The 25,564-nt window shown below is 42.0% G+C and overlaps 2 protein-coding genes across 2 annotated transcripts; one reads left to right on the top strand and one right to left on the bottom strand.

Moving 5' to 3' along the window:
- Positions 1-943: 943 nt before the first annotated feature.
- On the top strand, positions 944-4,450 carry LOC308288830 (kelch-like protein 23; the record flags this gene model as incomplete). Its single annotated transcript, XM_080730307.1, has 4 exons — positions 944-1,192; positions 1,706-2,453; positions 3,187-3,598; positions 4,141-4,450. The coding sequence occupies 4 exons, from the start codon at positions 944-946 to the stop codon at positions 4,448-4,450; spliced, it is 1,719 nt and encodes a 572-aa protein (XP_080586433.1).
- Positions 4,451-8,400: 3,950 nt separating this feature from the next.
- LOC308284327 (ceramide synthase 2-like) lies at positions 8,401-24,219 on the bottom strand (the record flags this gene model as incomplete). The annotated part of the gene is made up of 10 exons (XM_080724912.1): positions 8,401-8,604; positions 9,516-9,672; positions 11,129-11,235; positions 13,283-13,411; positions 14,476-14,568; positions 16,701-16,751; positions 16,981-17,038; positions 17,152-17,270; positions 19,880-19,997; positions 24,044-24,219. The coding sequence occupies 10 exons, from the start codon at positions 24,217-24,219 to the stop codon at positions 8,401-8,403; spliced, it is 1,212 nt and encodes a 403-aa protein (XP_080581038.1).
- Between the last annotated feature and the right edge of the window lie 1,345 nt (positions 24,220-25,564).

Here is a 25,564-nt window from a genome sequence, read left to right as displayed (position 1 = left end):
TAATTTAACATACTCGTTCATGAACCCTGTTAATTACTGCCAGTGATAAAACAATTTTAATTAAGCAGACTGGCTAAAGTGATAAATGCTAAATTCAAAGCAATAGATTTCAAATATAATAGCAATAGATTAAAAAAAGGCCTAGCAATATAATTCAAAGCAATATAATTCTTAATGTTAACATCACTATCATGTTCTCATTCGACAGCAAGAAATAATAATGTAATGTAGAATAAAGAATTCAATAAAAGACGCAGACACTGCTCTAGTACAGAGCTTCACTGGAGGTGGGGGAGAATTTTGGCCATTTTGGCCCTACAGAGTTGCCGTAGCAACGGAAGTGACGTACCCCAGGCAGATTCTCAGCTGGGGCAGATCCTCTACCTACACCGGCCGCGCGAGTTACGAAGCCGTTACGGCCTGGGCAAGCCCACGATAAACGCATTCTATTCACCTCCTCTGCGCGGTCCAAGTGACTACAATGGAGCGCTCCCTACCTCCAGTTCAGCCAATCACAGGGGGCTCGGGGGGGACAGGAACTTGTGCAAGCTTGGGTATCCGCAAGACGCGAGTGGGAGGGGTCCCTGGCACAAAATACTTAGATGGGGTGTGTTACTCTGCGTTACAGACAAATACATATTAATTTGGGGGTAATTAATTATTGGTTAAACAATATAATTACAACATTTGGAAGGATGCCCAAATAAGCAACTACACAAGACCAGAAAAAAAAAACCTGAATCTACAATATTTACAAGCAACTTTACAGACAAACAAAGCCCGAAGTTGCTTATAGTAACCAGACATGGCAACACTGGTCAGGGGGGATCCTTCCCCCCCTGAGGGGGTATTTAACTATTAATAGTTGTGTTGGCAGGCATGCCCTAAAAACCAGATAGAACTGACTGTCTGTTAGTGTGGCTGTGTTACTTGAAGTTACGACATGGCCTGCAGTGCAAACAGGGAGCTGGAGAGTTGGACAAGAAGACGCACATCTCCTTCCGAGGAGTTCAGCACACACGAGGACAAATCTTTATGTGTGGAAGAGCCGGATCTGGAGCCTGAGCCTCAAGTCATTCCTGACGTGGTGCTGCAGGTAGAGGGAGAGTGTTTCTATGTCAACCGTCAGCACCTGGCCCGTCAGAGCCCTTACTTCAGGGCCCTCTTCTTCGGCGGTGGCAAGGAGAGCAAGGTACGCAGGTGGTGTCACACCAAATTCTGGGCCCTGGGTACAAGGATTGATTCACTGTGGGCCCTCTATTAATGTTCTTATAGGGGGAGGGGGTTAACTCATTTAGACTGGGAACGTATTATTACGCATTATTTTGTGCTTTATAGTTAAAAATCTGTGCCACGCTGCGGATGTTTCTATGTCAGTGGTGCTCAAACCTTTTCATGTGAAGGACCCCCAAAATGATATGTATTTGGCCACGGACCCCCATCTCAAAATATTTAGTTCCAGGGAAAATTTGAGTTACAAATGTTCACTTAAAAACACATATATTCAAAGATTTGCACACATTTTCACGAATTTTCAAAAATAGCAGATCTACAAGCTCGCAGCGCGGCACTCGGTGCCGCGCTGTGAGCTTGTATATCTGCTATTTTTTCAATAGCTAAAGTATAAAATAATTCCAGGCCCCTCTAACCTTGGGCCCTAGTAACTCAGTCCCACTTCCCCCCCCCCATTGTGACGCCCCTGAAGGTACGGCAGGTGGAGATCAAAGGCGTGGGCCTGCAGCAGTTCCGAGCCTTGGTGGACCACGCCCAGTCGTCCGTTCTGCCCCTGCACAGAGGCAACGTTCTGGGAATGCTGGAGGCGGCGGATTTCCTCCAGCTGGAGCGAGCCAGGCTGCTGTGCTGCAAGTTCCTGGAGAGGGAGCTGCACCTCAGCAACTGCCTGGGCATGATGGCCTACGCCTGGCACCTGGGCTGCACGCAGCTGTACGTGGCAGCCAGATACGTGGCGCTCACCCACTTCCCGGCCATCGCCTCCGAGGAGGACTTCCTCTCCCTGTCCAAGGAGAGTCTGGCCGACCTCCTCGCCAGCGACGAGCTCTCCGTCCCCAAGGACGACTTGGTGCTGGAGGCCGCCATGCGCTGGGTGGCCTTCGACCCCGATCGAGGCGAACACTTCCAAGAGCTGGTGGAGCTGGTGAGACCCGAGTTTCTGTCCGTCTCTTATTTGACGGAACTGATGACCCACCTCGAAGGGTCCGACGACGACCCGAGAGCCAAACTCATCGGCAAGTTGAACGAACATTTCCCGGAGGTTTGGTCCATGGGCAAGTCGGTGCACCGGGCACGGGCGCAGGACACCGTGTTTGTACTGGGAGGGCCCCACGACCAGGAGAAGCAGGCACTGTACCAGTTCTTTCCCCACAACGGCAGATGGCAGAACTGTGCCCCGCTGCAGAGGAAGAACCTCACACAGTACTCCGTAGCTGCAGTAGGTAATGATGAAAATGAGAAACAGGATCATTGTTGTATGATGGTGTTTATAATGTGCCATTTGTAAGTGCATGGATTAACCACAGTATTTGGGCATGTGCAAAAATATGTTTCAAAAATTGTGATGCGTTGTCAGATTGTAGATGGGCTGTTTTTGCTATATTATAATTAATTCATGGCCATTTATGTTTGTCCAACACATTATGGAAAGGTTTATTGTGACCATCAGGTCGTAGTTACTATCAAAACCTCACCGGTCAGTCACGTCACGTGACACTTTTCCCTATACTCAAATCTCCGCCACTGTTGCCCCTATCCATACCAAACTTTGCACACACACTCCTTGGCTGCCAAACCACAACCTCCACCCCTCATTTCTCACATGGCCCTCTTCTAGCGCCACCATGAGGCCGATTCGTGCAAAACACATTTTTGGATACTGCTCCTACAGATTTTGCCCTAAAATCACGCAAAGCGGTACACAGTATCTCTAAAGTCATGTCATCAACATGGAACTGTCCCATTTCCCATAGTCCCTCCTGATTTCCTACCATTGCCTTCTAAAGTTTGTGTATGCGACCTGAGGGTCGCTTATCTCCCGATTAGGGAGTCTTACTGGTTATCATCTAGATGGCATGGTTAATACAACTTTGCTCATACTGTAAGGTCAAGTTTACTGTGCCCCTTTATGTCAAGTCTATGACATTTGTTCCTTCTCATTCCACAATCATGCAGGAGACAATGTAGTCGTCACCGGCGGCCACTTCCGGGACGTCCTGTGGTACATCGTGACATGGGTCAAGATATATGAACGTGGGAACCATCGCTGGGTGGAAGGGCCAGAACTGCAAAAGGCCAGACACAGCCACTGCTCAGCGGGGGTGGGCTCAGCACTGTATGTCATGGGAGGGAGTATGGACGAAGGGCTCGTGGCTGACGTGGAGAGGCTTGTCCTGGGGTCGGAGGAGGGCTGGGTGACCGTCAGCCCCATGGTGAGAACTGTGGAGAGAGCAGCCGTTGCTACTCTGGATTCTTGTATCTATGTGGCCTGTGGACTGGATGAAAACGGGGATGTTTATTGTGGAGTTCAGCGGTACCTGGTCAAGGAAGACCAATGGGATGTAGTATCCTACTCTCCCTTTCCACGGTGAGTTAAATTTAATTAAAAACACATCTAGCCTACAGTATCATGGATCATATTCACACAGCAGTCATTTTGCTTTTCTTCACACCATCCCCAAGTATGAAACAAAAGCGATATAGAAGCTGCTGTGTCAATGGTCAGTTATTCGGACTCATTTCAGTTACACCCTAGTATCGCATATCCAGACTCTCAGAGCTCTCCAGGTACTGCTTCGTTTGTTGACATCTACATTTGATGTATATGGGGTAGAACTGTGCGAAAACAGACAATGACAAATATACGCCTACTGCTTTGAAAACAAATCATACCGTATAAAGGACCGCTCTGAAGTCTTATTGCATTGGTTCTGCAAAGCAGTTATTTTTCTTTTAATCTCTGAATTGTTTCCACCTAGTTTTAACAGATACATAAGTAGTATTTAGATGTCACCTTCGCTGATTTACTCTGATGTGATAATAAATAGCTACAGGTTAGTTTCCCAAACTATTTAATTGATTCTTCCAAGTAACAATCAAAGTTGTAACAATGGTCTTCTCCCTAACCAGGTACGACCTTGTAGCTACAGAGCTCAATGGTGCCCTCTATCTGTTTGGAGGTCAGGCACTGCGTCTGGATGTAGGGACAGAAGAATGGACTATCCTAGAAGAGGAATGCCTCAATGGGAAATTCTTCAGCGGCTGCACAGCAGTCAGTGGCCAGATATACCTGGTCAGTGAGACGAAGACCAAAAAGATATCCACTAACATGGTGCTGCTAGATCCCTACATAGACACGTGCATTGAAATTGATGATGCCATACCCTGCCCTGTGCCCATAAGAGGATGTGTTACCTTGCGATGGTCACCTGATGATTGATGGTACCTGGTAACTGGTACCATTGGGGACCTCATCCAGTTAAACTTGATTATTTGTATACGCGTTGCGAGGCGTTGTGAGCATGTAGATTGGCTATTTTCACAATTTCTGCCTCGAATGTTTGACAATTTGGCCAATGTTTAATGTTGTCATTTTAGACTCTAAAATGTAGAGGTATTAAAAAGTCCTTAAATTGTCACTTTAGAAATGTGCATAGCCCTCTATACACTTAAACATTATGTTGGTTTGTTTACTGTTGAGTGAGAAAACAATGTTGCACATTAAGTTAGTCATCTGGGGACCCCCCAAAATAATCTGGGGACCCCCCCTGGCTGAGAACCACTGGTCTAAAGCCTCATATGATGTATAAATCAAGCTTGATGAGAGACCGTTTAGCTGAATTCAAACCAAATGTGATTTTTGTTCCCCAAGTGTGTTTCTTGGTTCTCATGCAGTGTACTATGTTTTAGGTAATAAAGAACTTGAAGCAAATTAAAGTCCGCTCAGCCCCTCGAAGCTTTGAATAAGACAACATACAATGTCCAGTTGTTGAATAAAGTTAATTTATTGAAAGTGATGAAATGACCAGAGTGTGCAGTGCAAGCCAACCAGATACAGTAAGTATGCGCATTAAAAAAGGAAAAAGACCAGTCATACATTATTGACAGAAACAATCATAGCCTCTCTCATTTCTGTAAAACAATTGATTATATTGTTTAATATGCTCTATTTACTTTTTACATTTGTAACGAAACAAACTCATAGCAGTCATTAGTGTGAGCCATTCAATGGAACAGCCCTTTTGGTGCCCTAGCTAGCAGTTCATTATTTCATACCCCACAGTGCAGTGCGGAGCTCAGTGCAACTGTTGGCCTTGTTAACCACTAAACCCTATATTTAGTTTACTGGAGTCCCCAACGGCTCTGTACTAGGCCCCCACCTGTTTTTGTTCTACTCTATATCTTTGCATTATGAGCTTATAAATGTGCTATTTTCACTGAATGTTCGCCCTATCCTAGGGGCGAACCGTCACGGTTCAATGAAACCCCAAAGTTTGTGTTTTTGAGTCCTTAAACACAAAGAAATTAAGTCATTAAGTGGGTTGCAACCCACCTGCCAATGTTGGTGTTTCTAGATCTCATGGTTTTTGCTTTACAGACACCTTTAGTGGAGAAAAATAAGAGTGATGAGAGCAGTTTTGCGGATGGTACATTTACAAGGCTGCACACACTGGCCTTATAGAGACAAATGGAACACAAACATCTGGTGGTGTAAAATGACATACTGTACATGTGTTTATGTAAGGATGTGAAAAAGAAGATGGTTTCTGTATCATACTCTTGATTATCACAAAACCATAGAGATCCACATGATTGGACCAACCAACAACATAGTCACACCGTCTTTAAGAAATGTATTGCACTGAATTGATTGGGCATGTCATGGTTGACAAACATCTCAGGCGGAAACAGGAACAGGTTTTTCACAGACAGCAGTTGTGTCCAGCGTACACATCTGCATACAGTATCAAAATATAATATTAACCTTTTTGCAAAAGTGTCTAAATCTTTACATTTCAGGTCTTCACCAAAGTTATACACGATTCTACATTGTACAATCCAAAACATCTCATATTTTACAATTCCCATCGGTTTGGATATTCATCTAGGCACTACCTGGCTCCCCAGAATCTCAGTATAATGTGAATTGCAGATATCTGCAACTAAAATATGACTAGTTATAATTTTCAGTTTCAAGTTTGTAATTTGGACTGTCATACTTCCATTCCAAGTCAAAAATAATCTTGTAGATACCACAAACTGGAATTAGGAATAGTCATAATTTAATTGTAGATATGTAGTTACTGCCAGTGCAATTGGGATTGGCTTGCTATTGAAACATAGCACGCAACTATGGCAATGCAACTGTACGTTGTTCTTCTGCCATGTCAGAGCTGCCTGAGGTCAAAATGTGTCTTTTTGACAGAGTTTTTAATAAGATACTAATACAATACTACATTTCTACCACAAATCTGTAGTGAATGAAGCTCTTTTTTAAAACAAATTCCAGCTAAGACCAATCAGGTCGATATCCAATGGGAAGCCTTGCATGAGTAATCTTCATGCACAACAATTCAGAATTTCATATTTGCAACAATTATTTGGAGTAGTCAAAACTGAATTATAGATATCTGCAATTGTCATTTGGGATGTGTGACGAGTGTCGTTTTCAGTGACATCACAGCTGAATCTGATGATTCATAATTAATTCCAGATAGTCAAACTTAGCTAATAAATTAAAATGGCTTGCCAGAGCAAACCCCACTGTTGTCACATATAACATTCAAATTAAATTAAAACAGCAAAAAAAAACTGTTTTTTTAAAAGGCATCAAGTCATATCTGTATTCTCCAACAGAGGGTGGCATTTCACTGCAAAACTTGAAAGACAAACAAACAATCAAAAAAAGTAAAATTATTTGCCAAAGGCATCAATAAGGTATTTTTGCTATAGCTGCTCTTTATATGAAATTCAACTGTTAAAATGATTTGAAAAGTAAACCGTTGAAAAGTCTATGATCTTCACTCAAGCATACATTATGTATTCTAGATAAGAAGCTGTGGGAACGATTTCATAATTATTTACATATTCTACAGTAGCTCTTGGTTGTAATATGCTTAGTTTAAAAGACTGCATTCTGTATATCAGCAAACATTACTTTGGTTGTGGGTGAGAAATCTCTATAAGTAATGTCCTTCTGATCTAAGACGAGGACAACTAATTAATAGTTTGCTAGCAGATATCTTAGTCTAGAAGCAATTCATCTAGGCATATGTAGCATGTCATCCTGTGGACAAATCAAAACTGTGCATAGATATAGGGCCCTATTTTCGCTGGTGCCATTACCCCTAAACCTTTTTGCAATTTTTTACTATTTTGAAGCATGTTAAAATGTTTTTCAAAATAGTAAAAAAAGGCAAAGAAGTTTAGAAGTTTAGGGATAAGCGGCACCGACGAAAATAGGGCCCTTTATCTTTGAATGACACATGCAAAAGTCTATGTATATTAATTTATTCTTAGGCTAACAGGACAAGAATCTACCCTCATCTGAAATCATGGACCTTGCAGTGAGTGCAAAAACACAACTAAAAAGAAGTCACATTCCCTAAAGTCTGTAATGGTGATAGTACTAGGCCTAGTACAGCAGTGGTTCTCAACCTTTTCTGGTCAGGGCCCCAATCTAAAAAAAATAACTTTTTTTCAGGCACACCCATTTGACCACTTAACACAGTAGCCTATAGGCTGCCATTTCTTTCTTTCATATATATATATTTTTTGTAACCCATTTTTTTCACCCAGTGTCAATTCTCCTGGGTTATACACTCCCTCTGCCAACCTGGGGAGAGCAACTGACTGACCTCATGCTTGCTTCAATGTACGAGGAGTCCAAGCTGCTTCTTTTCACCTGACAGGGGGGAGTTCCCCCGGGAGGACGTAGCGCATGGAAGGAACACGTTATTCCAACCCCACATAGGGTATGGGCGCAGATGACACAGAGGAGAGAACACGCCCCCAGCGCCTACAGCGTCCCCAGCGGTAATCAAACCCAGGACCTCTAGCTGCCGTCAGATAGGTGGGCTGTGTGCCTTTTCAGAACTAATATTGCCTACTTTAAGCTATTTAGTGGTATCACAATGGAGATTACTTTTTAAGGTTTAAAGAGAAAACATATTGTATATATTTCTTCAATGTTATCAATTAATACATTCTTTGCATTTGCAAATTACTGTATTCGGGGCCCCGCTTGTAATACCCTCGCGACCCACCAGTGAGTGGTCTCCCGCTCACAGGTTGAGAACCACTGTAGTACAGTAACTGTCTAAAGGTTGTAGAAGGAGTTGACACCACCAACACACCTCTATGGGTTCCCAGACGAAGGACAGAGGTTTACTATCTGGCTTTAGGCAGTCTGCTGTTCATACTCCTCTGGTTGGCCAGGTTGTTTAAGACACAGTTGTTAGCCAGCGATGCCAGTTTGGAGTTAATGGTTCCCTTCCTCTGCTCCCAGCTCCTCTCCTCCCCTTCGTCCTCAGGCTCCTCCTCTTCCTCCTCGTCCACCTCACTCTCGTCGTCGCTGCGCTCGTCTCGCTCCACCTGTACAGAGGAGAGCAGTGCTTCTCAGTAGGGGTCATCAATATGTCCGTAGAGGAACAAATGTGTCCGTGGCCTTGTCTGTGGCAAATTGTAGATTTAGTTTTTACATAACATCATACATTTTGATCATAGGACCTCATTACCGGATGTTACTTCAGAATATATATGACACTAGCCAGCCATGTTTCCATAAGCTTATTCGAAAATAGGAAGCGAATTATCAGAAATTCGCATTAAGACAAAGCGAATTAGCCTGTTTCCATTTGCGGGTGTCATTCGAATTAGCGACGGTTGTATGAGTTGATCGGGCTGATTTTTTCAGACCGAACCGAGACCGAATCGATAAAGCCTCAAAATCCACCTCCTCCAAGCGGATAAAAGTTTTTGCGGATAATGAAAGTTTATTCGAATTTTGAAGTGTTTCCATAAAAAGATTTAAGCGAATAAGCTTAATGCGCATTAAGAGGCTTTATGGAAATGCCACTACTGATTTACTACGCCAATATTATGGCACATTAGGGGGCCTTTTCCACCAAAAGAACCTTGGTTCAAGAACCAGTGCTGTTCACTTTTCTTGAAACCTTGGTTTGTTCTTGCGAACCGGACACAAACCGGCTTGCGTTTCCACCAGATTGAACCAGAGGAACCAGGGATTTTGTGGTTCCCGTTCCGAACCAACTTTTACTGTTCTAGAATAGAGCATTTGTGTTAACACCATTCAAAGTCGTTCTCACACTCACATCAGCACACTGCAGCAAGTAGCCACCTTCACCTGGTTCAATAGTACTCTGGTATTATCCATCAAATTGTATGATTGTTGATAATGGTTACCAATTTTACTGTATGGCCATTGCAGGTTTCAGTGTACGATATATACTGACTGCCTCATTGTAATATTGGCATGCTCTCACCTTGCCCAAGAAGACAAACTTGTAGACCATGCGCAGGATGAGGTAAGCCCAGAAGATGTGCAGGGCCTGCAGCACTAAGAGCAGAGCGTTGAAAAAGTAGTAGCCAAAGAAGGGCTGGAAAAAATCCAAGGACACTACCAGTGTTGAATGGATCACTCTGAAAAGCAAAATGCCCAAAACAAAAACAAAAAAAGATGAATGAATTATACTTTGTTGTGCGATGATGTTACACATCGAATATAACAGATATACATCCCGACAAGAGTATATTTGCCAGATGTCATGCCATGCTACAGGCAGCTGTGCTACACTAGAAACCAAAATCCATCACTGCACTTATTTCTCTCTGACAATGTTGACATGTTTTTTTTTGGGGTGTAACTTGTCTAAACAGTCGCCTATAGCTACCAGGGATGTTTTTGTAGGAGAGAGAGGAACATATGTGACTCAGCATGACTGAGGGGCAGTCATTTCGGAAGGCATGGTTTTTCACTACTGCTAATATGACTTTTTTTTTTTTTTCTAAAATGAAAAAAGCCACAAATGCATCTCAAAATATCTAGGCTACATTTCACTTAAACGCCAGAGCTTTACTCTGCATGTAAATAAGACTTTTTTTAATTAATGTGAGAGATCGTCAGGTCATTTGCAGGTTAGACATTTATTTAGAACTTGAATATCTCAAAAGTAGTATTTCAGCATGGCATCATTCTATAAGCCATATGTTCAAAACTGTTGGGTCAATCTCCACAACCAATATATCATTTTGTAGCTATGATGAAAAAATGAAAATGAGGAAAAAATGCAATGACTAGCCGTCAGCTGCGCTGGGACACATATGCTATCAGGTGCCAAAGTGATTGTTATTTATCTAAATTCACTGAATAGAAGTAAAACTGGTCAGTCATATGAAGCTGATCCGTTACAGATATACTGTATTCTTTCATATACAGTATATACAGTACTTCAGTGTCAAATGTGTTATGCTTTGAATCAGGGGTCTTCAACAGGGGGTCCGGGAACCCTAGGGGGTCCTCAAAGTTACTACAGGGGGGCCTCCAAATCTTTGTGTGATAGGATCATTCTTTTAAATGAATGCAAATTGAACCCTCGCATCCCTATTCTGAGGAGAACTTTGGCCGAAAATAGCAGATCTACAAGCTCTCAACGCGAGGCTGCGGCTATTTTCGGCAAATATGTTTGTTGTAGAGGTAAAAAAAAGAGCAGACCAAGTACCGACTGATACAAAGTATCGACAATTTAAGTGGTTAAATGTCTGAAAAAACACATTAACATGAATCCAACATAGACTGACGAGAGTGCTGTCAAATAAGTCTACGAATCTATCTATGAAATCGATGAAAATCTGCAACATCATTTTATACAACATGTAGAGGGGGTCCCAGGTCCCTGCTTCATCTCTCTCTCAGCTAAGGGGACCTTGGCCTGAAAACGTTGAAGACCCCTGCTTTGAATCATTATGCCTCCATGTGACGCAGGCATAATGCAAGGCATTTTGGGATACACAGCAACCATCCTTCATTAGACTGGAATGATATAATGTTCCTTAACCTGCATATACATATATTAAACATTGCACCACCATGTCTCACCTGCCAGGGAACACAACGAGCCTAGTGACCAGGAAGACCATGGAAAAGATTACAAACAGCGTGTCACAAGTCCTCCTCCAGCCAGCATAGTTGAACATCTTAGCAGACTTAGGAGAAAAGTATAGTTAATACCAGTTATGGTAAGATAATATATTTGTTATGTTGACAGGACATATTGTAGGTATGCAGTACAACCTGCCTGATCATAACCCTTATGCAATGGAGGTTGTTTGATAAGCGAATTATTCATTTTAATAAAATATTCATATTCTGGAACAAAGTCAACATTTAACAGTAGTATGGCGGCTCCTAGTGGCTAAACCAGGTAGTGCATGTACATCGCTTCCATAATTGCTATGGGTTCAAATAGGGTTTATGGCCTTGTCAAACTCTATGTGATCCCCTCTCTCTGACCGTTCTTTGCTGTCTCCCCTGAACTATGTAGTAAACACGTGCTGTGCTGTACAAGTCAACAACAGGCAAGAACCCGACACCCTACTACTGTCTACTATTGTCTATGAGGACAGGCGTCACCCCAGAGGTCATATGAGTAGTCCTGAATATTTCACCAGCTGTAAAATGACCAGTATTTTTGGTGATGTTATCAGTGAAATATGAGATTGTGTAAAAAAAAAAGGCTCTAATTTACTTTGAGTTTGTACAATACCGGTATGTATGTGTATGTATGTATGTATGTATGTATGTATGTATGTATGTATGTATGTATGTATGTATGTATGTATGTATGTGTATGTATGTATGTATCTAGGTAGGTAGGTAAAGTAGGTATACATAAATGAGTATGTAATGCATTACTATTTACAGCTCCAGTGTATCAGGTTATATTGGACATCTTTACAGTACAGTAAACTGTATGTTTAGGGTGTCAGGATGGAAATACTCCAGCAGTGAGTAAACAAATCCTGCATTCAAGTCTGGTTCAGCATGACCTTTGTGTAAACTATTGTCAAGAGAGTCACAGAAGAATGATCACACTGTACAACATTTCCGGTAGAGATGTTACCGATCAATCGGCAATGGATCGGATCGGGCCGATCAAAGCGTGATCGGCGATAATCGGTGGTTTAGATCAAAAGATAAATTCACCGATCTGATCTGATCGGTGCATCCGATCAACCAGCCGTTCAGTATGCCCACTTGAGGCCATTTTGGGGTATTGATTTCCACAGTCCTGAAGGAATAATTAGTTACTGCTATGATAATAAATACATAGTAATGCTGGTAAATAACTATAAGGTAAATATATAAATTAATTCATGAGTGAATTAATTAATTAAAGTTAAAACATTAACATTTAGAAAATATAAATAATATATAAATAATAACTTGATCGGATCGGTGATTGATCGGTATCGGGTGATCAAACTTTTGTGATCAGTGCTCGGTGATCGGTTCCAAAAAACCTGATCGGACCATCCCTAATTTCCGGTACTTCCATGCATTGTATCAATAGCCAATGGTCTTTTCTTATTGTCTGGTCGTCAACAGCCATTCTTCCACCACCAGCCATCACTTTCCTCATTTGCACTATTTTCAGTTCCTCTTTCCTCATTCCTTTACCTGGCTCTAAAAATAACAAGACGGAGTCTAACTGGCCAGTCTATGCCATCAGTCATTCATTTATCATTGCTGTCAGGTAGAAGAAACCTCTTATCTCCACAGGTTTTTCAGTTTTTTCATAAATTACTACTTGATCATATTACAACATCACACGAAAGCATCAAAAGTAGCAGATCTACAAGCTCGAATTGTTGCGCCAAACAACATGTTTTGAGCTTGTAGATTTGCTACTTTTGCTATATTTGCTATATTAATCCTGAAAAGTAACAGTTTTGGACTGGTTTCCGCCTGACAGAGACGCTATGATGTATGATGTATGACTCCATAATCAATTTTGATTCAGTAGAAAGTAAACAATCCATGATGCGTTTGTTTGATCATTGTGTACTCCGTGGATTGAATGGTATCCATAGTAATACACATCATTGGTCTCCCAGCAAAGTAGGTGGCTGTGAACATGGAAGCAGGCCACTTATGACCTGTCTGTACTATGTTATATTTATGTTCTCGACATAGTTCGTTAGAAATCGACAAGAAACCATTAAAAACTCCATATAAGTCAGCCATGCTCACCTCAAGAAGGATGTCAGAGGAATCGTGCACTAGCATCACCAGTGTGCCAACCCTCACATAGTTGGCGCAGTAGGAGAAACCGATGAGAAATATGGTGGCAATGTGATGGATTATCTGCTCCTTGAAATCCTGGATACACAGAGAAACCCAAACAGACATAGAGAAAGACACACACACATGCGCGTGTCACTCACACGCATGCATGCACGCACGCACACACGCACACACAGAGACACATGTGAAAATACACAACAAGACCACACAGAATTAGAGGGATATAATATAACCTGTGTTTCAGCAGTTCTGAATGTGTGGTTGTATAAATCAGTAGTTGTACATTTACTATAAATGTGGTTTCACAAACTGCCCAGATGGATTTGTCTTTGCATGTCAAGCTCAACTTCCTTTGAGCAACAGCAGAAATCCAGTAAGAATCAGTATAGAAATAATGCCAACAGCGGAGAGGGATTAGTTCGTGTTCGTCTTTAAAGTTTGTTAGCAGTGATTTTGAGAAATGGAGAAACAGACAGCCAAGCATAATAGGTCTTAATGGTGCAGCAGACAAGGCTGACATTCATGTTACATTAGGTGAATGTCTAGGGGTGGCAAGGTTCAGTGGTTAGCACTGTTCGAACCAGACTGGGGCCTTTCTGTGTGTCTTCTGGCTGCTCCTAATACTTCCTACACCAAAAGAGGGGACATATCAACACCCTTAACCAAGGCAATGGCCTTACTTAGGGCTGGTCCCTGGGTGCTGGTCAGGGGCTGTTCAGTGTTCCTAATAGTTAGGATGGGTCAAATGCGGAAGAATATCTTACCCATGGGGATAAATAAAGTGTAACTAACTTAACTTAATACATGAGTAGCCCACCCCTCTCAAAGGGGTATGTTTCCAACACCTACAGTATACCATAATATTGAAATACTATATTTTTAAATACTGTACACAAAGATGTCTAAGATTAAATTATGATCATGCCATGATCATCCAGGACAGTGGACTTAATTAAACAAAATCAGATAAGAGATAACATGACATACCATCAGCATTGACCATATCAACATTGAACAAAACAGACAGACTATGTGCATAACATTTAACTTTGTAGTTTTCCCCCCAAAAGCAAGAAAGTTGTTCTATGGTTAAAAGTAAGTGTGCACCTGTGAATGAGAACCAAACATCATGTACTCACCTTCCGCTTCACATCCACAGAAACACACAAAAGCAGTGACCAGTAGAATCCAAGCTCCAGAATGTAGTACCAGTAATGAGGCTCAGCCACAGGCTAGTGGGAGAGAAAGAGATGAATGTGTTCATGTGTTCTATTTTACTGTAGAACAGATAAAGCTTTAAAGGCCCAATCAGTGATACAATGGAGAAATGGAGAAATGTTATCTTCTGACTGAAGATAGATTCTGTTATTGGTCGAGGGACGCGTGCACAATGACAGACGCATGTTTTAGTTCTTAAATTATGAAGCAGTTTGGAACGTTGGGTTAATAAGGTGCTGCATAATTCAAAGTATTGAGTACAGAAAACACAGCAGGTAAGTAAACAAACAAACAACCACTTGTCATGGTGGTGAAACAGAGACCAGTCCACTTACTACTACTTGGCCTCTTTCGTATTTGATCAAAGTGGTGACTTTCAAATAGGTCTTTGCCTTCCCAATTTCCTTTAGTTACAAAAGACCAAGGGCAAGTCATTCAAGAGTTAACATTGTAAGATAGGCCCACCCGGGACCACCAGCACCCACGCAGCCTTTGGCTCTGTGCCAGTGGAACTGGAAGGTTCACCAAGGAAGCCTTTGTCCTAAAAGCTCTGCTATCCCCCTGAGACTGTACAGCTAAGCATTTACCACTGGACCCTATCTGTGTGTGTGTGTGTGTGTGTGTGTGTGTGTGTGTGTGTGTGTGTCCAAAGGCTGTGTGTCTTGGGAAACACCAGTGTGCCTGCCTGGACAAACACCTTTTTGGAACCCACTGCAATCAGTATACAACTAAAACCTCATCTTGCTTTCTAAACAAGACAAGATGTGTGTGCCGCCGTTTTCCCAGCTATTGAATAGCAAAGGACTTCCCTTGAGGGGCTGCCTATAATAAACGTCGCAGTGAATTTACTGACGTGTCAACTGTCAAATAGTCTAAATGCTATTTCAGGGGGGGCGGGGGTTGAAATCCACAGAAAACGATGGTGGCACTGGCACACTATCGAAAAAACCAAACACTAAACCTCCCACGCAGCACACGTCTCTACCGCTCCAACGAGACAATGAAGGGAAGTTTACTGAACCATTTAACTCCTAGAAACACATCCTCTTGCCCCTGAAAGGATATGGAAAGGAACGGGTCGACGGCTCAAATGCCCTTTCGCTGCCGGGCTGTTATCAATGTTTTTTTGTTTTGAGGTCACAATGAGGAAGGGTGGTGTGTCCTGTAGGAATGTCAACCCCCCCAAACGCACAGCACATGCACTTGCACCTACATAGCTGAAATCCCCCTATGGCAGCCCGGCAGAAATGTCAGCCTTTACCCGTGCTATCACACCGAAGACAGCCCTAGAAATAAATGTAAAGAATGGACAAGCAAACTTGGAAGAGGAATGAAACAATTCATGAGGACTTCTGTGACACATTTGTTCGCTATGATGATACATTTGTTTTATGGTATCCATGGCAAGAAGCGTCATAAGGTCCACCATCAAAGCATGTAGCTGTAACATTGGTAATATGGTGCATATGTCCATATATATATAGGTGTGAGGGCCATGAACATAATGGCTCGTTAAAGAATCAGTAGAAAGTTCTAAACAATGCACCATGAAGGTCTGAGTCATATTTCTTGTTCACATTGACAGCAGGCCAATTAAGGACCACAATTCTTGATCTTTTTGCACATCCATAAATGACAACTATGTCATTTTGTGACTTAGTAATCCCAGCGCAATCATCTCTCCTGGCTATAAGGATATGCGGGCCCCGTGGGGCTATGGACTAGAACTAACCAATAGGACAACGTCTCTCTGGCTTGAAGGGAAGTACTGCACTAGCCTATCGCAGACATGCAAATATGCCAGCAGCACAGCAGTTAGTCTAGAACCCACTGTGTGGTGCATATGATGAAACTGTTGTGGAGTCGTGTGTGTATGAAAAGGCACCGGACAATGGGGGGAAGGGATATAGTACATTACATCATTACGGTGAAACAAGAGTGTCAGGCTGTACAAATCGTTGGACAGCGAACACAAAAGTGGTGTTGTCATCAGTATTCAGTAGGACAAATAAGATATACAATAAATAAATATCTGATGATCTCTCCCTAGCAGAAACCGTTTTATATTTTTTTCTAAAATGGATATATAGCATTTTACGGATTAAGTCCTTCATTTGGAGTTTCAAAAGATGTGTATTTTGCTCACCTGTTTGGGGTAGTCCCTCCAGCACTCTCTGTGGTCCCAGAACCATGGAGTCTGTGTGATTGAGATTTATTTGAACACTACACCAGAAGAATCACCTTCTAGCAAAACAAATCTATCACTATGAATAGTAAACCTTAGTCAACAAATGCCTATAGACAATCATTTGTTAGTCCTATACTTTATGTACTGTAAATAATATGCAACTATAATAACATAGCTGTTGGTAACTAGGGTTCTCATACTGTCACGGTGCCAGAATGAAAGAGATGCACAGACTTACATTAATTAGAGAAGTAAGGCCTCCTGTGAACGCTGTAAGATAAAAGACAAACCGCCACCTGCACAGACAATCCACATTTCATTTCACAACACTATTGTGTATTGACTTACGTATAAAAAAGGAAAAACTGAAATGTATTAAATGAACAAAAAATGTGTTTGAAAAACTCACGAGGCCTCGCAGAACTTTTTGGTGTTGCTGGGACGGTCCTGGTTCCTTCTGTGTCTGAACCAGGTCTGAATTTGTCTCTGGGAGAGTCCACACTGCTTCACTAAGCCCACCACCTCGCTCTGTGTGTGTACATGTTACATTTTAACGTTAGTCATTAGTTAATCTCTCAAGAACAGATATAGTAAGGAACAACACAGATAGGGCAGCTCATTGGCCTTGTGGTTAGAATGTCCGATCTGAGATTGGGAGGTCGGTGGTTCCATCCCCGGTCGGGTCATTCCAAAAACTCAGAGAAATGCTACCCAGTGCCCCCCTGCGTGGCACTCAGCATTAAGGGTTCGATTGGGATAAAATCCATGCGACATTCTAGCGTCATATCCAGGGGGTGTACTTATACATCAAGCTGCCTCACGCTACAGAAACAGGAGATAGGCTCCTACCCTATGGGCCTCATGGCTCGGCAAGGCTTACTTACTTTCATGATTTAGACTAGACATACTGTAGATTAGATTCAAGTCATTGGCGTTTGTGTGTGTGTGTGCGTGTGCAATGCTTTTCAGTAATAGGAAAAACTTTTCATTAATTGGAAAAACACACTTAATCCTAGAAGATCAATAAGCATGCATTTGTGACATTGCTTATAATTTGACTTTTAATGGCCTTCACAATCCCTGAAGTTCACAAAAATTCCTTGAGTGCATTTACTATTGAGCCCATGATCTTATTGTGACTTGGCTGGGGTATTATACATGCAAGAAAGAAACAGAAAAGACAGGTGCTGCTAGCTAGCTTAACGTCACAAAGAGTTTCACAACCCAAGGGCGACACAGGATTTATGGAAATGGAAGATTTGCAAATAAGCCTGGAAAGTATTCCCGCACACAATACCATGGCCATGTGCACACACAATGCTCATGCTGATATGTTGTTAGCATTTCCATCTGACATGTGACATTGAGTCACATGATATGACTGCACGTGTGCGCTTCTGAAGTCAACAAATAGGTATAGCGGTTTCACCAAAGTGTCTGCAGAGGGTGACCAGAGAATAATTAGCACTCTGCATTAAACCACAAATACAGCTTAATTGTATTTGTCATTGTCATGTTGGAATGTATAAATGTAAAACTGAATTTCCCTTCAAGCTAAACTTACTTTTAAGTACGATTTTCAAAAGGTAAAGAGGACAGCTAAATATAATAAGCTGAATTATTGCGACCGCAGTTTACTATCAGAACCGTCACATCTTGACCGTATCTGTACGTACGTATGGGTAACGCTTATGTCACAGTGATTGGGCGTCTTACTGGTAATATAATAACACACAAAAAAAAAACACTCCTAATCACTTATCTTATCGTCTCTGTCGGGTGGAAACCATCACATGTCCAAAACTGTTACTTTTCAGGATTTACATTAAAAAATACCAAAGGTTTCAGATCTACAAGCCAGAGCTCTTTTCTTTTTACTTTTGATGTTTTTGTGTGACGCTGTAGTATGATCAAGTAGGGCAGTGTTTCTCAAACTTTCAAATTTCAAGGTCTCCCCTTAACTCTGACAGTGTATAAAATGGAACCAAATGGACCTGTTAGGGTCCATTTGGTTCCATTTGTACACTGTCAGAGTTACACACTTGTATGGGTCAATTTTGACCGCCCTAAAGGAACCCACAGAGTCCCTGGAATCCACTTTGAGAAACACTGAAGTAGGGCATTGATTTGATTTACGGGAAAACACAAAAAGTTAAAAATATGGAGACAAGAGGTTTCTGCGCGACAGCGGCGTTACACAACAATAGGTGAGAGCGTGACTCATCATGACTAGATGATTTTGGCTGGGAATTTCCTTTTATTAAATGTGCTCATGTCTTCCTCCATCCTGAGCCAGGGAGCAGACAACTCATGCAAATCGCATTTCTGCCTGACCCGCAGGCTGGCGTGCATGAGTCCACTTAAAGCGTAAAACCACACCACATTCCATGCTAGATTGAAGCCACCTGTCACAAACAAACATCCAATCGGCTTAATGCGACTGCAGTGCATTTAAACTGCACTGTTTAGCGTGAACATTGTGAAACCAGATCCATGATGAGGTAAAAAATCACAGTTTGATATCAGGTCATTAGACTCTAATGATTAGAGTATTGTCGGACTGTGGAGGCTTGCAGCTGCAACATTTTTTCTTCTCCAGCAAAAAGAAAGGTGTGCAAGAGAACAATTTTGCTAATAAGTCATCTGTATTTCGTTAATGTTAACAAATCTCTTACGTAGAGTTGTGTGCATTCAGGCATACAATACAATTATGTGTATAATATGTATGTGTACTGTACATAGGCCTACAGTACAGTATGTATGTATGTATGTATGTATGTATGTATGTATGTATGTATGTATGTATGTACGGTATGTATGTATGTATGTATGTATATCGTCACTGTCGGGCAGAAACCTCGTATCTCCAAGTTTCAAATTTGTACTTTTTTTCCCCGCAAAGTAAAGCACTGCTCCATCATACAAGGCCATTGCCCAAAAGTAGTGAAAACAGCTGATCTACAAGCACACAACGCCGGCGTTGTGTGCTTGTAGATCGGCTGTTTTCACTAGTTTGAATCATTTTTAAAATGATGAATACAAAACAAACGGTTTTGGACATACAAGGTTTTCACCCGACAACGACGATATGTATGTATGTACGTGACATAGACATACATAGCCACACAAATACGAACCTGTGAGGGCTGACGATTGTTCTGTTTGTAGAAGGTTTCCAGCTTTGGAACAAACGGAGCTCGAATCCGCACCTGATCCTTCACACCTAAACCTCTGCTTAATGGGAGGGCCACGACCCTGGAAACCAAGAGGGGGGACAGGGGAGGACAGGACAAGAGGCCACAAGAGTAAGTGTGCCAGTCAAAATAAAGACACTATGGATAGTTATTCATCCAACGCTTAGTTTATTATGCCAGAGTGAACACAGCCTGCAGGGCTGTTCTTCCGAACATATTGTGACATTTGGCCAGACAGCCTTTGTCCTCAGCTTATGAGCCATCAACAGACACTTGATATACAGTGTGTGTGTGTGTGTGTGTGTGTGTGTGTGTGTGTGTGTGTGTGTGTGTGTGTGTGTGTTTATGTGTGTGTACGGTATGTGTGTGAGAGAGAGACTGCACACGTGTATGATAATGATCATGAGGAGGGCAGGAGAGGCATAGCCTAGCTCAGCTTGACAATCCACCCATGTTAAAACAAGGTGGGGACAGTTAGTTAGCTGCATTAGTATATAGGCTGGCTATGCCAGGCTAGGAGAGGCAGAGATCAGAGTGGATGAGAGGAGGGTCAGCAAAGCTTGTTTACACAGACAAATAAGTGCTCTCTGGTTACAAGAGCCTCTAATACTTCAACGCTCTCTCAAACACACACACACAGACATGCACGCACGCATGCATGCGCGCACGCACACGCGCACACACACACACACACACACACACACACACACACACACACACACACACACACACACACGCACGCACGCACGCACGCACGCACGCACACACACACACACACACACACACAATCTCTCTCTCTCTCACCAGCTACTGCTGCGCTCACCCCTCACACTCATAATACATCTGCAACAACAGACAGACAGGCAGACTCGCACAAGCAAGCAGTGGTGTAAAGTAACTATAGATTTACTTAAGTACTGTACTTAAGTCTTAAGTACAATTTTGAGGTACTTGTACTTTACTCGAGTATTTCCAGTTTTCAGTACTTTTACTTCTACTTCACTACATCTCGGATCCAAATATTGAACTTTTACTCCACTGCATTTATTTGAAAACTTTAGTTTCTAGTTACTTTGCACTGTTTGCAGATATAAATGATTATATAAAAAAACATACATTAATGCACTTTAGCCCTATTTTATACTGTGGCTATTTGAAAATAGCCGATCTACAAGCTCACAACGCGTCGCAATCACAGGTAACTGTTGGGCACTGTCTGGGACGATGCTAATGAGCAGAAGTGGGTTACCATCGTTCCATTGACCGGCATTCATTGCATGCCGGTAAAAACATGCAAAAGTGAAAAGACGAGTCACTTATCTGTTAAGTGTTAACCCATATTATCTTTACACCCTGTGTCACAATAGGCTTATCTCGTTTGGATTCCTTTATGTTAGCCAGGGTACGGCTGTCTTAAGAATTGACCTGGGGATCCTTGGTCCTTGGGGAGTCACCCGAGGATGACTCCTCTCCCTCATGCAATTATTACTGCAATATTTCCACCTCTGCTGAGAGGTCTTCAGGTAGTAAACAGTAGACAGCGCTCACCACCAAGATGATAATGGGCACAGTTGGGAGTTTACGTTTCATAATAATAGGATGTCAGGGGGAAACCACTCTAACAGAATGGGTTTGCCACTCTGACATCAGGCTCTGACTTCACTGTGATGTGAGGGGAACCACACAAACGGATTCCCTTGTATGCCCGTATATGGAGTTCCCTGATATCATCAAGATTAAGCCCATATCTAACAGGACTTCATATGGGAATGCCCATACAGTATAGAGGCTACATACATACTACACTAACAGAATCCATATATGGCAAAGACAGGTGGCCAAGACAGCCCGTATCTGTGTGGCTGTGAGTTTTTTTCCTGACTATATCTACTGCATAGTACTGTGTTCTATCCGTCTGTCATTCAATGTTATATGAGATACTCCAATGGTTTCCTATGGAAATAAGCTTAGTCTTTTCTAGGATCTCCTTTTAGTAGACCTTGTACAAGTGAACTGTACCGTCATGAAACCGTACCTTTTCCTATGCAAACTTCTTCATAGACGTCATAGGACTTTCACATAACGACTGAGTAAGCATGTTTGGGGTCTCACAGCATATCTCCATATACAGTACATGGATCTCCATATAAGGGTACCAGGGGTCTCCATATATGGGTAACTGGTCCGATATACATCACTGGCCAGATGGCCAAGACATGGCGCAACCTCACACTTAGGCGTCTTACTGGTGATATGATTACATTAGCTATTTACAGACAACAAGAGATATTTGAAGATTCCTCTAAAAAGCATACACACATAAAGCACAACTATGGTATAATACTACTCATACTGATCACGACTACTGTACAGAGCAAAGAGTTTTTACAGCATCAGCAGGTAAAACCGTATGCTCATGAAGGCCGCCTCCCACTTTCCATCCAATCTATGCGCTCTTGTCTCCTGGGAAAACATCCACAAAAACAGAGCAGCCATTATCTCTAGCTACTATAGCAGGCAGGTCTCACACTCTCACAGAGCGCTGAGCAGACAGCAAACCAGCCGGAGCCAACAGAGCACTGAGAGCAGGCGGGGTCGACAAGAGGAAATCAGATCAAATGCTTTGAATGTCCACTTACACACTCTGAGAGTTAAAAGGGATGTGATATCGATATCTATATTGTGATATGACTCGAGACTATAGATCTTGTCTGTTTTCTTTTCTTTTTTTTTATAAAATAATGTTAATGTCCACTCCCAAAAAGATGTTATTGTCACGGCATCGTGAGATGGTGAGAGGTGATATTTGATTTTGTCCAGCCGTTGTAGTTCATCATACTCCACACTGGAGGAAGTGTGGGAGATTTTACACATTTACACATTCTATGTTTTGTTCTACTTGGATATTTACACAGCAACATCCTCAGAGTTAATTTATCAATTTATAACTAAGAGTTAAGGCTGTGGCAATATATCGAAAAATTATCGATGTCAAGGTATCAACATGCAAGGTATACGAAGGTGGCTTGAAATTAGGTATTGGTGTGTGTCAAATTAATTAACAGACACGTAGCACGTAGCAAGTATCATGCACGTAGCACATGCAAAAAAGCAGTCCATTTGTAACCAGGTGTGGTTATTTCAATAAAACCATTTTTGGAAAATGGAAATTAGGCATTTCATTTCTTTATTCTAGGTGTACTGTGCAGTGTGCATGCATGGATATGCTATGCATTATCTGGGTTAGGCAGGCAGTGGACCTAAAGCAGAAAAACATAAAAAATTATATAATGCAATTGTTTTTACTAATATCGCGAGTAATATCGATATCGAGGTATTCAACAACGTTATCGAATATTGAAGGTTTTCCTAATATAGCCCAGCCTTACTCAGAGTGTACACATGTAACCAAATGGACCCGTCCTGTAAGAATCCATTCAGTAACATTTGTACACTCTGACAGTCAACAACTGTGACTCTTTAAGTGAACATTTTGTGTGTACTACCTTCAAACAGCTCTTGAACAGTGGTGTTTTGGTCGTAGCACGGGGTACCATGGCGCGTGTGGCCAGCAATTCCTCACGCACACGCCCAGGTAAGGGCACCGTGGTACAGTGCACGACCGGGGGGGGGGGGGGGGGGGGGAATCACCTTTACACCACTGCTCTAGGTCTGTTAGGACACTTGGGTGCAATTTAGGGATGGGACGATTTGAAAATGTCATATCACGATTATTGTGACCAAAGAAATTGCGATTTACGATATTATCGCGATAATCAAAATATTCCCAACATCCATTATCCTGGGGAGGAACATTTGCCAAAAAATAGCAGCTCTACAAGCGTCGCAACGTGATACGTTGTGAGCTTCGGCTATTTTTTGGCAAAGAGATTTGGTAGAGAGTGAAAAAAGGAGGTATCAAGTACGTTATTTACAGGTCCCAGTTTTACCGTGGTACCGGATATGCAGCTCGGCCAATAAAAGGTGAATTGATCCCAGTGCATAACGGAGGACGATTTCACGATAAATTAAATCTCCACAATACGATTATCGTGTTTTTTATCACGATAATAGCGATTATCATCCCATCCCTAGTGCAATTCTCACCTCTCAAAGACGTATCTGCAGACTATGAAGCCAAGGGCCAGAGGCAGAGTATAGAGGAGGTCCCTGGGCCGGGGGGAGTGCCCCTCATCCTCCTTCTTCTCAATGTCCCGCCAGGTGACACCAGGGGGAAGCCAGTAGTCCTGTCGCCATAGCCAATCATCTAACACCTTGTCCATCCTATAGGCGAGGAGAGGCGAGGCGAGGAGTATTAGATAATAGTACAGTAAAGCCAGACCCTACCTGCTAAAACATTTATGGTGTTTTAATATTTATGATAAACAACAGCTGCCAGCATGGGACCCTTTATACAAAAGACACGTGATAAGGTACAACAACAACACCATATCATATGTGCCCTGTATTCCCAGTTTACATTTATTCTGAACAGGCACCAGCATTTTTGTTTTCTTTTATGCAGACCACCTGGAACCCATTATTGAAAATGCAGTCAAAGTAAACTCATAGTCCCTATAAGTACCTTTACCTTATTGACTCAACAAACATAAAACACATAAACTCCATTCTTGGATCAATGCATAAACATATTAAACTATTTCCATTCTATTTTCCGTCCATGCATCATCCCAGGCTACTGGCTACTCCTGCTTCAGCGCGTGTGCGCAAACGTGCACATACTGCAGGACCTTCTTCTGCTTACGAAATCGCATGCTTTCAAATCAATAATGTTCACAGATAGATACAGTGATGATAAATTAACACGGTATGCTTTTTGATTTGTCATAGCGTTCCATATGAGCCTCCGAGCAAAATGCAATGCACCCCTCATACAACTGATTTGAAGATGTAAAGCACTGCAATGTTTAAGAAGACTACGCCTTCTTTGCGAAGACGAGTAGACTAGTAGGCTACCTGATGGTTTATTTGTATTCATTTATTTAAGCTATTAACGTTATGTAATTTCGCAAGAAACCTAGTAGTCTCTCACATCACATGAATCAAAATATGTGATAATAAACATAGGCTTGTGTATTCTGCCAGCCGGGAATTAAATAGCTAAGTATCCTGCTAATAATAATAATACATAATATAAATAGAGTTTACCTGTCCGGGCTCTTGTGATGGGAAGCGCAGTGATGATGATAAACGGGCTGCTAGGAGGAGCGTTGGTTTGACGCAACCTGCCTCTGCTGGGGGCGGGGCGGTCCCTCATGCCCTGTGTGTGTCTGTCAATCCTCTGCAAATAACCCGACACAAGACGGGTGAGAGTAAGCATAACATTTCCGGTAGGCAGATTTCAAAATAAATTGTTAATTTAATACAAACAATGTTTTTTTTATTTTTATTAGCCTTCTAACTGCCTACCGTAAAATGTTGATGAGAAAGCATTGTTTGATCCTGCAAGGAAAACGCTGGCAAAACCTGGCTGTAATAGACTAAGCCTCTCCCCTTTTCCACTGTATTATTTATTGTGTTTTTTAATAACTTTATAACTGCTTCTTGTTTTTATTTTTTGTTATTGATGATATCCTATGGACCGTCCTATGCATAGTATATTACTAG

Source organism: Nannobrachium achirus (genome assembly GCF_963921795.1).
Source record: "Nannobrachium achirus genome assembly, chromosome: 1".
NCBI lineage: Eukaryota > Metazoa > Chordata > Actinopteri > Myctophiformes > Myctophidae > Nannobrachium > Nannobrachium achirus.
The sequence above is the reverse complement of the archived record's forward strand: the minus strand, read 5'-3'. Positions and strand labels throughout refer to the sequence as shown.